This window comes from Ascidiella aspersa, chromosome 2 (genome assembly GCF_963924565.1).
Source record: "Ascidiella aspersa chromosome 2, kaAscAspe10.2, whole genome shotgun sequence".
NCBI lineage: Eukaryota > Metazoa > Chordata > Ascidiacea > Phlebobranchia > Ascidiidae > Ascidiella > Ascidiella aspersa.
This window is the reverse complement of record NC_139448.1, coordinates 23,631,274-23,646,954: the sequence shown is the minus strand read 5'-3', so window position 1 is coordinate 23,646,954 and position 15,681 is coordinate 23,631,274. Positions and strand designations below refer to the sequence as shown.

General features: G+C 36.9%; 2 protein-coding genes across 2 annotated transcripts in view; one reads left to right on the top strand and one right to left on the bottom strand.

Annotated features, from left to right (window-relative positions):
- LOC146164379 (sushi, von Willebrand factor type A, EGF and pentraxin domain-containing protein 1-like) overlaps nt 1–15,681 on the top strand; it is a 111,458-nt gene that overhangs the window by 12,173 nt on the left and 83,604 nt on the right. Inside the window, exons 8-14 of the mRNA XM_083380719.1 lie at nt 11,769–11,945; nt 12,057–12,207; nt 12,673–12,878; nt 13,831–14,010; nt 14,394–14,594; nt 15,292–15,407; nt 15,501–15,630. Coding sequence (XP_083236845.1) covers nt 11,769–11,945; nt 12,057–12,207; nt 12,673–12,878; nt 13,831–14,010; nt 14,394–14,594; nt 15,292–15,407; nt 15,501–15,630 — 1,161 coding nt within the window. The remainder of the gene's footprint in view (nt 1–11,768; nt 11,946–12,056; nt 12,208–12,672; nt 12,879–13,830; nt 14,011–14,393; nt 14,595–15,291; nt 15,408–15,500; nt 15,631–15,681) is intronic.
- LOC146164383 (uncharacterized) lies at nt 4,995–8,216 on the bottom strand. The gene is made up of 5 exons (XM_083382695.1): nt 7,893–8,216; nt 7,418–7,620; nt 6,958–7,239; nt 6,012–6,640; nt 4,995–5,049 (listed from the first exon to the last, which is right to left on the bottom strand). Exons 1-5 carry the CDS (start codon nt 8,188–8,190, stop codon nt 4,995–4,997), a joined length of 1,467 nt encoding a protein of 488 aa, XP_083238821.1. The 5' UTR covers nt 8,191–8,216.

Genomic DNA, 15,681 nt, shown 5'->3' with positions numbered 1-15,681 from the left:
ATTGAAGATTATTTGTTGTGTCTCTTGTCGGTGGTGATTTACAATTATCCCATTTTAGGCCAAAATTCCGAATTTTTAGGTAAAAAAAAACTGATTGCTAGCCTATTATGAGACATTTTTGAATGAGTAAAAACAGGATACTTCAGAAATTGTTTAAAAATTATGTAGCTTGAATATTAGGCAAATGGTTTTATTAAATACTTTCGTGAAAGCAAACTAAAAGCGCATGTCACAAAATCTCACATTATACTAACGTCAGACAAAAATTGCTTAACGTAAAATAATGGGTCTCAAGCACTCGCTCTTTGGGAAATAATGATGAAATGCCGCGTTTATTTCTTTGGCATGTTTCTTTGATACGATCGTTATTAAATCAATTATCGTTTGCGCTTACGCGCTGAATAGAGATATCCATTGGAGATTGGAAACTGGCGTAAAATTGACATTATTTTTGATGCAAGTTGTTGCCATTAACGGAAAATCGACAAGATAACTACGTTAGAAAAGCTGCGTACAAATAGTTGTCGCTAGATTATTACAATCTGCTAATACAATTATTATCTAATAATATTTAAACTTACTGTTAGATGTACTGCCTAAGAAAAAAAGTTTTTACTAACTAATTACTAGATCTTATTTTACGTCCAGCATATTTTATCTAACATAACTTTAATATTAAAACCACAACTACGAACATACATGCGTTGTCTTGATTGAAAGAAATAGAATACAAAGCTTGAGTGCAGTATAAATGAATTAAATTCTACTTGTCAATATTGCCCTTAAGTAGGAGTCGGGTCTAGTTGTGAGAAAGGTCCCCGCGGCCGCACTAAATTTTAGGCATTTTATTGCATCTCTTAATCGAGGGCGGACCTAAGAATATTTGCAGTTGAAATGGGTCAAGGGGCGAATTAAATGCGTTTGTTAGGTTTAAAATTTGAGTCCACACACCCATGATCGCAATAAAAAGGTGTAATTAAATTACTTCAGGAAAACGCAATAAACTTCATCGTTAATCTAGTATTCTAGTTTGTGGTTTAATTTGCCAAAGAGTCATTTGCGAAAATAGCAAGTCTAGCCGAAGTCCAGGTCATTGTCTTATCACAGTGGTTCTTAAACTTTTGCCCTCGCGGCGCCTTTGTAAAAGTTTTTCCATCTTGCGACGCACTTAGCGATAAAAACTCGAATATTTTTATTAATTTATCGGTGTACCAAAAAGCGCACAAACGAAAATAAGCAAAACACAACTGCATAGACAAAAACACAATGTATGAAATTCAAATAACAAAATTGCGCAATAGGCATATATTTTTACAAATGACATAATAAGGTTTTTAATTTTTCTAAATGACTGTATAACCCGAACCTTAATAAAAGTCTTTGTACTTTCTAGGTTAGGATCGAGGATTTTTGTTTGGCAGTGGGCATGAAAAATGTCCTGCTTGACGTCAAAAAGTTACGTAAAAAACGTGTTGTAACAAAAGTTACATCTTAACGTGACGTCATAAACAAGTAACTTTAAAATAACCGCAAAATCGGTTTATCATGTTAGGGTTAAAAATGAATCATCATGTTAGGGTTAAAGAAAGAGGCGTTACGTTTAATACAAATACTACATTATAAAGATGTTATTTATCCGCGCAAAGAAGAAACGTCTTATATCGTTTAAATTATTATCAACGCTTTTATTTCGAGTGCGCGATGATACGCATAAACTGTTGGGCTAAAACCGTTTTACAAAAAAGGTTCGGAAGTTCTAGAAGCATAATAAACAGATTTGCTCTGAGCGCAAAAAGTATTTGCTTTTGCGTAGTCAAAATTGACAAAAAATTGAGCCATGGTCACGCCCAAGTGGACTCGAAAAAGCTCAAGTTGTATATAAGTATAGGTGTTGGTCCGTAAGCTACAGCTTGTATCAATGTGTTAATCGTTATGTACTGTAGAAAAATACTGGTCTTGTCAATACAGTAACTGTCTCACACGGGTTAAAAATTAAAGCGGCCATTTTTGCGTCTGGGCATGCCTAATGAAGCGTATTATGACGTAACAAATTAAAGTTTATCGCTGACTTAGAGCATTCACGATGTTAAATCAGTGGTATTACATATTTTTGGTTAAAGTTTAAAGACCGCTTGAAATATTACATTTCATTTTTTAGTTCAGATTGTTTATTAAAACGTTGCGAAATAAACAATACGCATAATGTCCAGCGAAAGGTAAAATTGAATTTAGTGCGCTTATTACATTTCTCATTCAACCTTTTTAGATATATTGGCCAAAGATGAACCCCCTTATCAAAACTTCTATGTTTCTAAAAATCATCTAAGCCAAGTTCCAATGGTCTAAAAAGATTTTTTTTAAACCTGATAATTGGCACCAATGAAATACCTACAATAAATTTTACCAATTTATTTTACGCAACGCATAAACATATCACGTAGAGCTACGGGTCGGCAACTTTTGGTAGTTGCTAGTCAAAACCAAATTTAGAAAGGTCTCGGTGCAAAAAAAATTCAAAACAACTTTTTAGCTAAAATATACCATTTTTAAGCACTTTATTATAACGACGCATAATCATGAACGAAACTAGGATTCTTTAAGATTTCGCACACAGTGCAAAAAAAATGTCACAAAGCAAATCAAGCAGAACATTTATCTGGTTATAATTTTGCTGAAAAGGGGTTGAGTTGCACTAGCTAATATAATTTGGTAGAAATGACACTAATAAAATAAATTGAGTCCACACGGCGTTACCCAGGATGACCTTTAAAAAATGTAATAAATGTACTTTGTAAATATATTTAGTCGCTAATCTAGTTTTGGTGTAACTTTAATAGGGGAGTTTGAACTGTCGATAATATGTTAATATTTTATTTTCTGACGAAAAACACTTCCTGTTTTATGACGTAACCTCTTGTTTTATGACGTAACCTTTGTTTTAAGAAGTTAACACCCTTGGTACAATGGTTAATTCGAGCCGATTAACACGATACTCAGCGATTTTATTTGAATTTTATTGCGAAATGATAATATGCGTTTCTTTTTTAAATGGTAGTTTAGGCTGAAAGGATTTCCTCAAAACACAAAAACACTAGACGTACAATATTAAAACAACCAAATATTATGGAAAATGGCCTCGTGCCGAGTTTTAAAGCAGATTGCGGTCGGAGGATTTACTGTACAATGACAGGTCGATCCAGCCTGCGTGCTGTAGGTACCGATCATAGAGACAGTTACAGCTATCAAAAGGTGGCATGCTAAACGTTCATCCGCACGAGGTCGCTCTTGCCGTTTTAATAACACCAAACATTTCCGGAAGCAGGCAGAACTCCATTTGGAGGTTATAATCACTGATTGTCATACAATCATCATCAAGAAATATTAATTTTCATTAGCACCCGGTATATAATTATAGCTATGCTGTAATCGTTAGCGATCACTTCGTTAGCAGGTTCACATTGCAGTATTTATCCATGTGGATCCGTAGCCTAGTTACCTAATCCGTGCTGCGAAACTCAAAACATAAAGTTTTATGTACGAACAGGGTGCAACAGGCAACGGTGCTATTAGCATTTCTCGACTCGCTGCCACTGAGTTTGTGTAGCTCATGCGGTTGAGCGACGGTCCCAATATTGCAGGGGTCGTGGGTTTAATATTCTCCACAGTCTGCCTTGTAGGCTACTACACTATATAAGCTTGACTTGCTATATATTTTTAACCTGATCGCGTAGTTTGTTGCTCTTGGTTCTATTATTATTTTTCTATGACTTTTAATTTCTACCACCTAGTTTACGTGTTTACATTATTTTGTATTCATTTTTTAGAGACTGATGATGCCGTGATTGGCGAAATATATTTCTCTTTTATAAACTAGAACCTATAGTGACTGATTTTTACTGAGACAAGAAAGTCTAAACTATATTGCTACCATTCGAAGTCATTGTCGTCATCAACGTGCATTGGGGCGAGGAGATATCTTCTTTTTTACAAATTCAGTTTGCACTTGCCTTGCTCTTGATATAACCAAGATTGCGCCAACTGATTTAAGAGACTTTTTGAAGGCACACGGTGTATTAATATGAAAATGCCGGAAAGTCAGTACTTTTTCAACAGGGATAGATTACACTATTTACCCATATGGATTCAAAGGCCTAATTCCTTTCTTAATTCCAATATTTTTCTTCATATTTGTAATTTTCAAGTCCCATGGGGTAATAATGATAATAATAAAATAAAAACGTTCCTTTTTAGTAAGTTGAATATTTTTGATTTAGCTTATGATGGCGGGCCACATATAAAAATTGTGTTAAACTTTTTTAAACGGATTATTTTTTATCGTGAAGCTAAGAAAATATGAATACTTATTTCTTAATAATTGTATTGAGCTTTATAAATTGTCGTTCAGCTTTAAGGTTCATCAAAATTTAGTTAATTGTATCTGATCACGTTTAAAACGTTTTTGTATCTTTACTAACGAGAATTTGTTGGAAAGTATTTTGATGACCACTGGTTTAATGTGGTTCCGTGTTGCAGTTTGCTCTGTGTCTTTTTTCGATGAAGATTTGTAATTAGCCGGTTTCCAATTTAGAAATACGCCAGTTTGTATTATTTTGGCAACTGTTTTTTCAGTGATTTTGTAGGATAATTGCGGTTTTGTTGTTTAGGTGATTGACTGTTTTATTTGGCTTAAAAAAATGTTGTCAAAAAAAATGTTTTATTTATATTCTTGTGGAACAAAAATATTCGCCCTTTACTTATTAGAGTAACTGCCAACTGGTATCACAGAGATGACAATATCAGTTTGGTAGTCAAAGTCATGTATGTAAATTGATATCCAGTTGAAAACACATAGACACGTCTAACCACGTACCGGTAACTTGACGTTGAGCTACATTCACAAACTTTGTCACCCTTACATTCCCTCATACAACAAATTAAACACATTTGTGTTTGTCTTATTTTATTGAAGTCAAAACAACGAACATTTTAAAAAATTAACCACATTTTGTGCAGGTTTTCAATGGAAGTTCCCGTGTTTTGAAGATACATCTAAACACAAATATTTAGTTTTTTATATGATGTAAAAACGTATTTTAGGCAAAAGATTTGTTAGACTATCAATAGTGGCACTTGAAATGGATGGATGATAAATCTTCATTTGAATTATATGAAAGCCGATGCGTTAATATTGCAGAAAAATATTGCAAAATGTGTACATAACTTTCATGAGAATAAAAAGACAAAATACACTACAATATATATCAGGTTGTTACAACCTTTTTTTTCTTTGCATTTCAAGTTGTTTACTAAGTCGGTATAACGACAGATCACAATAGTCATTTAATGTTGTTTTATTTAAAAATGACGTACATAATCAATAGTGGTCCACCCGACATGTATAATTCGGGTTAGTTATGCTATGACTATTATGCTATCTCTTGTAGTTAAAAATGTCGTATGTTTAGCAAATTTTAAGGTTGTTAATGATTTGCTTACAAAAGATAAAATAAAAAAAATAAAATGTAAAAGGTAATTCAATATGTCATCGCCATTTGAAGAGTAACAAAGGCTGGATGGCCTTGATTAATATAATCTTTTTTGGATTCTTATGAATGTATTATATTATGATGAAAACAAACATGGTGAATTATTAAATCAAAATTTATTTTCCTCAAATTTCCAAAACTACAACGCATTCCTTTAAGCAGAATGTTCTCTCAACACATATATAGTGCGCTATTAAATGCAGATTTAAAAAAACTCGCTTTAATCGCTGGCATTACACATGCTTGCCCTCAAAGATCCAAAGCTTTGATTTCGCCAAAAGCGAGGCTGCCACTTTCGCGTTGGTTTGTTTGAAAGACGAAACTTTGGAAGCGGGAAAAACCAGCGAGGACGAGCGTTTCCGGTGACGCTCTGGATGGGGCAATTGCGAAATGCTGTCCGAGTTTGGTTGCGAGTCGCAGTCCATACTACGGTTTAAGTTAGCCAGAAGCGACTCGGTATACCACCTTTCGGGTTCTTGCTCCATGTGCTGGGTTTTAGCCTCTATGGCTTTGAGGTCGCGAACAGGAAGCGGGATATCGGAGACTGGTGGCCCACAGGTGAAGTCAACCGACGCAGCCCGAAGGTGGATCGCAGGTCGAGATTTTTGTGGTTGGTGCAATCGTAATGAGCTTGCAACGCTTCGATCCATACGCGACAGGGTGTCGACGGAGAAGATTCGTCGCATGGGTGCCGCGTTTCTACCGGCGACCTTGTAACTTCCATTGGCGCCCGGCAGACCGCGCCTTGAACAGCTGCCAAGCCATGTGAAGAGAGTGGAACAAGTGTCGGTGTACAGCCACGGAAACAACATCACGCGCCAGCGACGAAACGTCATAATGATGCACAAGAGATTAATGATGAGATTCATGTCGTACATGGCAAGTGGTGCGAAGGCCGCGTCCGGGTAAGTTGTGTGAATAGTCTTCACCAAGAGGGCGATCGCCACATCTGATAAGATGCACATTCCAGCCAGGATAAACGATCTTCGGATAAGAGTGATCAGACCGACACTGCCGCTTCGCATGTGCCTTGAACGAACAGCTCGCAATTTGTTATCCATAATCGGGTAAAGAAAGAGGGCCAGGAAGGACATCTTCAAAACAAAAATATATTTTCAATAATTTATTTACTTTGTTTTGTCAGATCCATTTTATCCCGTCTAAAAAAAACAAGCGTTTATCTTTGGAGGACTAAATTTGTTTCCACAAACTATATATGTCAACAAATATATTGGGCAAAGTGGTCTTAAGCTGTTATAATGAAGTCCAGCCTCTATATGGGACATGGATCCATAATCTCAAATTGATTAGTGATAGGATGTACCTCATTGACTACTCACGGCCAGAATTTTTTAAGCGCTATCCTCCTTTTAGAAGAAAAAAAAACTAAATATAACAAACAATTTCTTACCTGTATACCTCCTCCAAGTAGACCTGCCATTGTGTTGACTCTGACACCTTCACTGATGTGTCCGCTTTCGCTCTCGCTGACATTAGTCATATTTAGGGCTTGTTTTTCGATGGTAATGGTGTAATGACAAACTCGGCCACTGGCACTGCTTTCTGGATCCACAACAAAGAGGATCATGGACACGATGGTGATGAACACAAAGCATACAACAGCCGCCCAGCTTAAAAAGCGAACTGTCTTGCTGTAGAGATGTTTCAGCGCGCGATTTGAGTAGAAAATCCGCTAGGTATAAAATGAAATTCATGTAATTTGTTTCAAAGTGCGGTTGTTTGGCATATGACTTATTCTGCTTTACCAAAAGCACAAAAAACTCGATTGTACTAATGTAGGAAATGTCTGGCCATGCACTGATTAACATGAATTGAATAGACCCTAGAATTCATTAAGAATATAAATTTACCTGCCTGACCCAGAGGAACAAGTACACTGGGTGTATCGCGATAAAGTAAAAAGCGATGCTGATGTTAAGAAGAATAGAGCAGCGTGGTCCAGACATCCAACCGGTGAACAGAAGAGCCTGATTATTGGCGAATCGCATAAGAGCCAGCACGATGCCGATTATGCAGAGATTTTCCAGCCAAAAGCCTCCTTTGCGATGGCGGGCTTAATATAACAAAGAGTCCCATGGAATCCCAGGTGTTTTTGAAAATACGTTTTAAATGTAAGTTTTGCAACACAAAATCCCTACTGGTGATATACTTAGATCAACTGTTATTAATATAAATATATTCATGTTATAACAGAACAACACTTAAATGCTCTATGTTCGGAGCGTCTATTTACCATTTAATTTACTAATTAACTGACATTTTTACGAACAGCTTCGACCCATTATGTATAAAATGTTTTCTAACCTATTTGGTAAGCTATGTCACCTGTAGCGTTTGGATGCATGGTCTTTATTGCGCGGAAGTGGAGAAGGGCGTAGAGTAGGTATAGGGCCACGGCCGCACATGCCAGGTGGATCACTTCACACGCAATCCACGGCGTACCGCCGAATGGCAGAATCCTGGCGTCGTATATTGGCGAATCAGACTTGGTCGTCACCAAGTTTCCCGGGAACCGACTCATTGTTGCTTGCGAATATCCGTCGGTGCTTGTGTTCCTTTCTGTGACCGCCACTGTACCGAACCCGCCCGCCAAGGTTGGCGTCGCCGTTACTACAAGTTTCATTTGATTTGCGCAGTATAACTATTCTGGCGACGCTACAATAAAACAAGTTTTGAATTTGCACCGTTTTTCATTTAAAGTAATTAGGTGCCACAATATGACTCTCTACTAAGTAAATTTAACAATACAGTGTGTACGAAATTGGTGCCGGCTATAAAAGTATTTTGGTCTTGATAATGTCGTAAACAGTCTAAAGCAATATTTTCGGCCAGCTTTAATTCCCTCTGTTAAATAACAACAAACACACAAATGTTGTCTACCGTACAGAATATTTTACAGATAAAAAATATACACTATTTTCTAATATTAACGTAAGATTATGTGCGTTTAAATATGTCTGTGATTATTTTGTTTTAGGCCTAAGATTTTATGAATAACATTTCGGATCGTCTAAAATATCGATCATGAATAGGTAAATAGTGATATTAAAACACCGTTATTACATATAAGCGATAAAGTTCAGTAAGTAGAAAAATAAGTGATTCTTCTATATTTGCAAATATCAAATAACTTACACTACGAAAAAATTGCTGCAAAATACAATTACCCCAATATAACACTGTGTAACACAATTTTACCACTTTCTAAACATTTAAACTGTTATCTATATAACCTCACGTAAACCTGAATAGAAAAATCTTCACTGAAAATCGCTCTAAATGGTAGTCCTGTTTTCCTTACAAAGTAACCACGCAATTGACATTCGGATCTGTTTATTATCGAATGTCAAGTGAGGATCAATGCAGCCCATACAAGCCTTCTGGTGTTTTCACCAATACAAGGCATCTTTCGCCAATTTTTTTTTCACGAAAACTTGTTGTAGGCTACTTCGCTGCTAGAAATCGTTGCTAACTGATATATTTAGGACTTGCAAAACTAAATTGAGCGATAGCAACTAAAGCTTCGTCCACTATGTTCCTTTTTCTTCATTTGATTTTTTTTTTCGTAGCATCGACAGTACCGAAATGTGAGTGGTCATTGTCATCCTTTAAGATAAGCGCTTTACTGCTGTTTTTCTTATTTGCTTAAAGGTGCAACGAGAAAAATTTTATTCACAAAAATCATTCAAGGAATCAACATGCAAACTGAATTAAGGTAACCACATCCGATAGGATACCCGTCGACGAGAAACAAAATAAATTAAAAATAATCTTAATTGGAGCCAAAGCCATACAGCTACGTATTGGTTTAAAACACTAATTGACGGCTTCCGTAATTAAAGGCGGCACATACAGGTCTCAAGCGCACACTGCTGTCCTATATAATCGATTATTCCTTAACACCTATCGTTTTTCTATGTTTATTTTAATCACATTTTTCTACCTAAGTTTCAAAAAAAAAATTGCTCGTTTGGACAACTGTTCCTCCTTATCCTGTTATTTCTAACTTATGTGCTATGTGTGAAGCACCAGCGTGTATGAAGCGAATGTATCTGCGAAGCAATTCGCAATACACTAACGTTGTTTCGAAGGCGGAATGCTTCTGTTGTTGAAGTGAGTTGGAGGAAGTCATTTACCTTGTGCAGGTTCTGAGCGAATCTTTGTCGTCATAATCGGCGGCGGTAATCAACTTCCACTGCGGTTCCCACGAGCAAATCGGAAGTAGTCACCGAAATTAAGTCGCAATAAGCACACTGGAGACTTGTCCGCCTCAGTCGAGCTGGTCCTTATTCGGAATTTTTCAGCGAAAACTAGCTTCTGATGCTGTGGCGATTTTTCGATAGACATCGGTGCTGTATCTTCTCATGTCACTTTTACCCCAAACATTTATACTCAAAGTTAATTGAGAAGAGCAAATATAGTCGCTATAGCAATATGACGTATGAATATAACATTGTTACAAAATAGAGCGCTTTTATTATCATCATTAAATCATTTCAGCACTGACATGATATTCTAAGGGTTTGAATCTAGTTTTCTTCATCGCGTTTGTTTTTCAACACAGGCAAAACCAGGCTCGGAAACACGTTGACGTTGCAGCATTGGCAAGAGAGGTGAAGGGTGGGCTTAATGCATTTAATCGTCCAGCCCTTATCGGGATCGGCAAACCCGTATAAGATTGGCATTTGCAAAGCGCGCAAACAACCCGCTGAAAGCTAGTGTACGATCGATTGATTTAAAGCAGTGAACCATTTGAAGGCGGCAAACAGAGACCCCTTATCAGTGGGGGCGCACGGCTGACATGTGTTGCTGCAAAATATCGTGATGCGTGATAGTTGGCAGATCGCCGGCAAGCCTGTCACAAGCTCTGCTTGCGATCAACAACAGATTTTTACATGAACCCATGGGGTGAAGTCAGATCCTCTAGTGGTATGGTATGGAACGATTCCATTAACGTAAGAGATCATAGCGTCTCTTTAACTATTCGGCTTGTTGAAGTTTTCGAGTTTTCCGCGGCGTTCACACCAACACAATGTACTTTGCGATAGATAAAAAATTAACTCACTTAAACGAATAAACGAAATTAAAAAAATGCTTTTTGTAAGCTTTTTTGCAACCAGGCGTTGGAGTGATTAAATATAGTTTTTACAGAATGGAAGTTAATCTCTGGTTTAAATTTAAAAAGAGTACAAATCTGTAAAATTGTCAATATAATTACAAATCTAAAAAAATGGCTAAATTGGCTGATTTATAAAATAAAATGGGAATGTTATAATTGACTGTATTTCGTTTTCGGACTTCGTATTTATATATAATTTTCTTAAAAATTTAAAGAACGTTGTTTTAACTAATATTTAACCTCGTAGAAATTAAAACGATAAATTACTCGCGGTTTATTTGCTTGTCTCAAAAATGATTAAGTAGTAATTGAATAACCAAACGAAAAAAATATAACAACATAAATAGTGCCGAAACCACGTTTCAAAGTATATGTACGATTGCACGTTGCTAAACAAGGTGTGTATTCCTATCAATCTTTAGCCACGAAAACGAAAACGTGGCAGAATGAACTGCGGCATTTGCACTACTTCGGATTGACGTCTCAACAACCGATGCCAAACTTCGATCAAAGGCATTGGCCAGGGACTTAATTTCTTCGTTGGCGAAGGTCACCTCGCCTACGTGACTGACACTTGCCAAGCGTTACGGCCGTGACGTGATTCCACGTTCAATCAGAAATTGCGTAGACGCCAAGTCCGAGTCGAAATATAGGTACAGGAAGCAATTCTAGGCTACTTGGTCGTTTCACGCTCAGCGTCGTCTCACTCACAAGCCACACATAAGACAACACAGCACTCGCACTGCTTTTATAAAACTTACAAACTTCTACACGTTTCTATTGTTCACTTTTCGATTTGGAAACCCCCACACTTTCTTTATTTTAAAAGGGTAAACGGTGATATAAATTGACCTAACGCTCAGTTTACTGTACTGTAAAGGTATTTTGTAAAAACAGGTGTTAATCAAAACCCAATTAACAAAGAAAGTTGTAGCTCTTGGATCTTTAGGTACAATATAGTATATGTGCTGATAACTACAAATAAACAAAGACAAAAATCTAACGCCCCTTCATTTTATGATCAAATTTTTAACTAATCGCTATTTTTTGGAATATAAACTTTAACAACAGTTGTTAAATAGACGCCGAGGGGGGAGACTACATTATAGAAGACGATCACCACTGCCACAAGTTTTGTTCCGGTCCGACCTGCTGCCACCCAATGGGAAAGTGTAGATGCGGAACGACCACGGGAATCTACGAATGCGTATGCGATGCCGGGCACTTCGGGTTTGGCCTTCTGCCCGCCGGATGCAGGCGTAAGTTTACCAACAAAATCATGTTTGATATAAGTTAAATGAAAGCAACACCTTTTGTTAAAATACTTTTGCCTTTTCTTAAAATTGTCGTCATATATTGTAACAATGCAGCATGTCCGGCTGGAACTTACAAAGAGCTGCCGGCCCCGGGTGGGCCAGAATCTTGCACCCCTTGTCCTGATGCAAACATGATATCCCCGAACGGAAGTTCATCAATTAATCAATGTACTTGCATCGAAGGATACGAAAAGGTCGGTGCCCAGTGTGCTAAATTTGAGTCAAAACATGTATACTTATAGGTGTTTCAAACAAAGATGTTCCAGCTTTCATAATTGAAGCTGAACACTATACCGTAATCCGTAATAGATTTAATATACTTGGGTACACTATATGCACACTTATGTAATGTAGCTTGATAATGACAATTGCGTTACATCTTTTATAAGGGATGTTTTGATTTACTTCGAGCACATTAACTGAAGATGAAATTCGTATCGAAACGTGTTAATTAGGATGATGTCGATCTGATTGACCTTTTTGGCTTTGATATTCATTACCAAGTTAAAAAATATATTTTTGTAAAAAAATTTACGACAAAAATCTTAATTATCAAATGTCTGATTTTTTGGCCATTTTAGCAGGCCGCAAAGGACAAACAGTTTGCAACGGTCTTTTTACAAACAAACTTAACCATGCACTGCTAAAACTTTGTCCAGATTGGAAATAGCTGCGCGAATGTACGTTGTCTTATGTTGAAAGCCCCCTACAACGGAAGATTCAAGGGTTTGCGGTGCGATAACACCTACAATTCGAGATGCCGCGTCGTGTGTGATCCTGGATACGATATTGTGGGACGTTCTGACCTCCTCTGTTCAATTACTGGACAATGGGTCGATGCGATGGGAAGCGTGGTTAAAATGCCTGTTTGTATAGGTAATATACGAGGTCATATTTGGTTGTACATGTTCTTCATATGCAATATTATTTACCTTAAACGGAATAGGCATTTTTACTGATATTTATTAATTCATTTAGCGTGGGCTATTCTTAGTGATTTCTTAGGTGATTTTGTTTTGATGAAAATAGTTTGAAATGAAAACGCTTCCTAAAAAGTTCGCACACCAAAACAGTCATTCAGAATAGGCTATGGATAGCGATCTTATATATGCCTACTTAAATAAATGCATCGTTGCGAACCACTTGATATTCCACTTCGTCAAAACATAAACTATTTATAGCTTTCGTGAAATGTTAATAGTAAACATGAACCGATCGCTTGTCACCCGGTCCGCTGTTTGCCATGTTCCCTCTTCGCGTTTGGCTGAAAAGTGTCTATGGAAATCTTTTCCCACGCTACCCGACTTCCACGTTGTGTGGTTTAGATTACGGAATGGACAATGTTATGCGACTTGTAGGGTTATAGCGAATTGTTTGTAAGGGTGCATTACTCACCGACATTCGCATAGAAACAATTTGGAAAATAACAAACGGCTTGGGCAATTTATTGTTATTTTAAAGTTTGTGGCCTATTGTTTGAAGTAAAATGTTTGCCAGCCATACTTTTTTGATTCTGAAAATTTAGTTTGGCTTGGACAAATTGACTTCGAAACACAACAAATGTTTTATTTTCTTCCACTTAGTTTATGTTCTATTTTGTGTGGTTCGGTTAAGAAAAGTTAAATAAGACACTTTCAACATCAATAGAATTCCTTTATCTCAACTTTACCTCTTCATAATATTGATAGTTTGGGTATAAAAATAAATCATAAAACAATGCAAATTATAGTTTTGTTTCGCAGTGCGTCTCACTTAAAAATTGTGTATTATTACATTTGTTCTAATGTGTTCTAAATAAAGAACAAAAATAAATAAAAAATCTATTTAGCCCGACTTTGCCCCGCTTTGATGCCACCCAGCCGCGTGAGCATAAACTGCAGCAGCGAAGACCTTGCATACCGAACAGTGTGTGAATTCAGCTGCGCCCCGAGCTACACTTTCGTTGGGTCCAAGAGCCTATTCTGTCAGGCGGACTCTAGTTGGGACGACATAATTGGATTTTGCAAAGGTTTGTCAAACTTGAACCAAACGAGACACCCTATTCACTATATCAAACCTTACAATCTTTAGGTGCAAATCCTAAATACTAAATAGGTAACTTGTGATGTGAGCAATCTACATTAACAAAGTGCTTTATTACGATTTGCTATTTTCTGCGTAGATGGGAAAATTAAATTTCCATAACATAAATATGTTTCTTGAACTACGTGACTAATGGGAGTTAGTTAGTTTATAAAGGTGTCAGTCAAACATTATAAAATCACGACTCACTTTTAGCAAACATTAACGACGACTCATTTTGAACACTTATTAAATTATGTAAAGCGTATGGACATTGGTTTCTTGGCAAATGTGCTCGAAATAGGTTTTCATCAGTTTTACATTTTGCAGAAATCACTTGCACGGCGCCGTCTCCACCGCTGGGTGGCAATATTTCAAATGATTGTTTGGTGACAAGAGGGGACACATTGACTTACGGAGCCAGTTGCTACATGACATGTCCAAGTGGGTTCGCCCTTTCTGTGAATAACGAGACCACATGTATTGAAGAAAACCGCTGGAGCGTGGACACCTCACATGCAGAATGCATAGGTCGGTTTAAACGAAAAAGACTCAAATGACTTTTTGTTTTGAATTTAATATCTCGGCAAAATACTAGTATTTATTCACTTTAATATAAATGCCTCATTAAAAAAACCTTTACGCTAACTATAGTTGAAGTTGAAATAATTAACAGACAGTCCTGTTTGAGAAGCTATAGACTTGTGACGTCGTCAAACTAGTACTTTCATGTTATTTACCAAATCGTAATTTACTGGGGGCTTTTAAAAAAAAATGCTTACGGATTGCAATTATCGAGTCACAGTTTTCTGCTTGGGGGGAGGTTAGAAACCCACGGTCCACTAATTTTGAAATCAGTTGCGCGAACCGCTTTACTCGGTATATAAAAATTGAAATATATTTCCTGATTGTTAACATCTTTTTTTTTTTTTGATTGTTAACATTTTAAAGTTAAAGCATTGTGATAGAGAGTGTATCCAGAGTCAGATTATGCGGAATTAATAGATTAAGCAGTTCCGTATTTTAACGCGTGCTGGTAAACAAATGGTCTGTCCTCACCACCACTACAAAAGGACTTTTGCGTAATTCACACTTTTTTGCGTATTTAATCGGCACCGGAAATGCCAGTGCACAATGTAATCAACGGGGCCTCGGACGTAAGGACTTTGTTATGCATTAATTCATGTTGGAAAATTTCTTAAATCTTAGATTGCAATTTGCTTTTTAGACAACGAGCTGCCTGTGATCACTTGTCCTGATGACATCGTAGTGGTTGCCAATGCCCACTTTGACACCACAGCTGTATCGTGGCAAGTGCCAGTGCCTACAGACAATTCTGGAAAGGTTAGTTCGGCTAGAATGTTAGATAAACAAATAAATTAAATTGCACAAACATTTTAGGCAAATCACCATTATCTTGTTTTCTTTTTTATACAGGTGTTTGTAAGTGCAAGGCCGTCTGTTGCTCCACCGGCCGCATTTAACATTGGCAAGTTTGCAGTCGAATACATTGCCACTGACGCAACCGGATTGCAAAGCTACTGTAACTTTACGGTTACCGTTGTCGGTAAGTCATACTTTTCAAGTTTAAAATGCTCATTTATCTTTAAGTAATTTC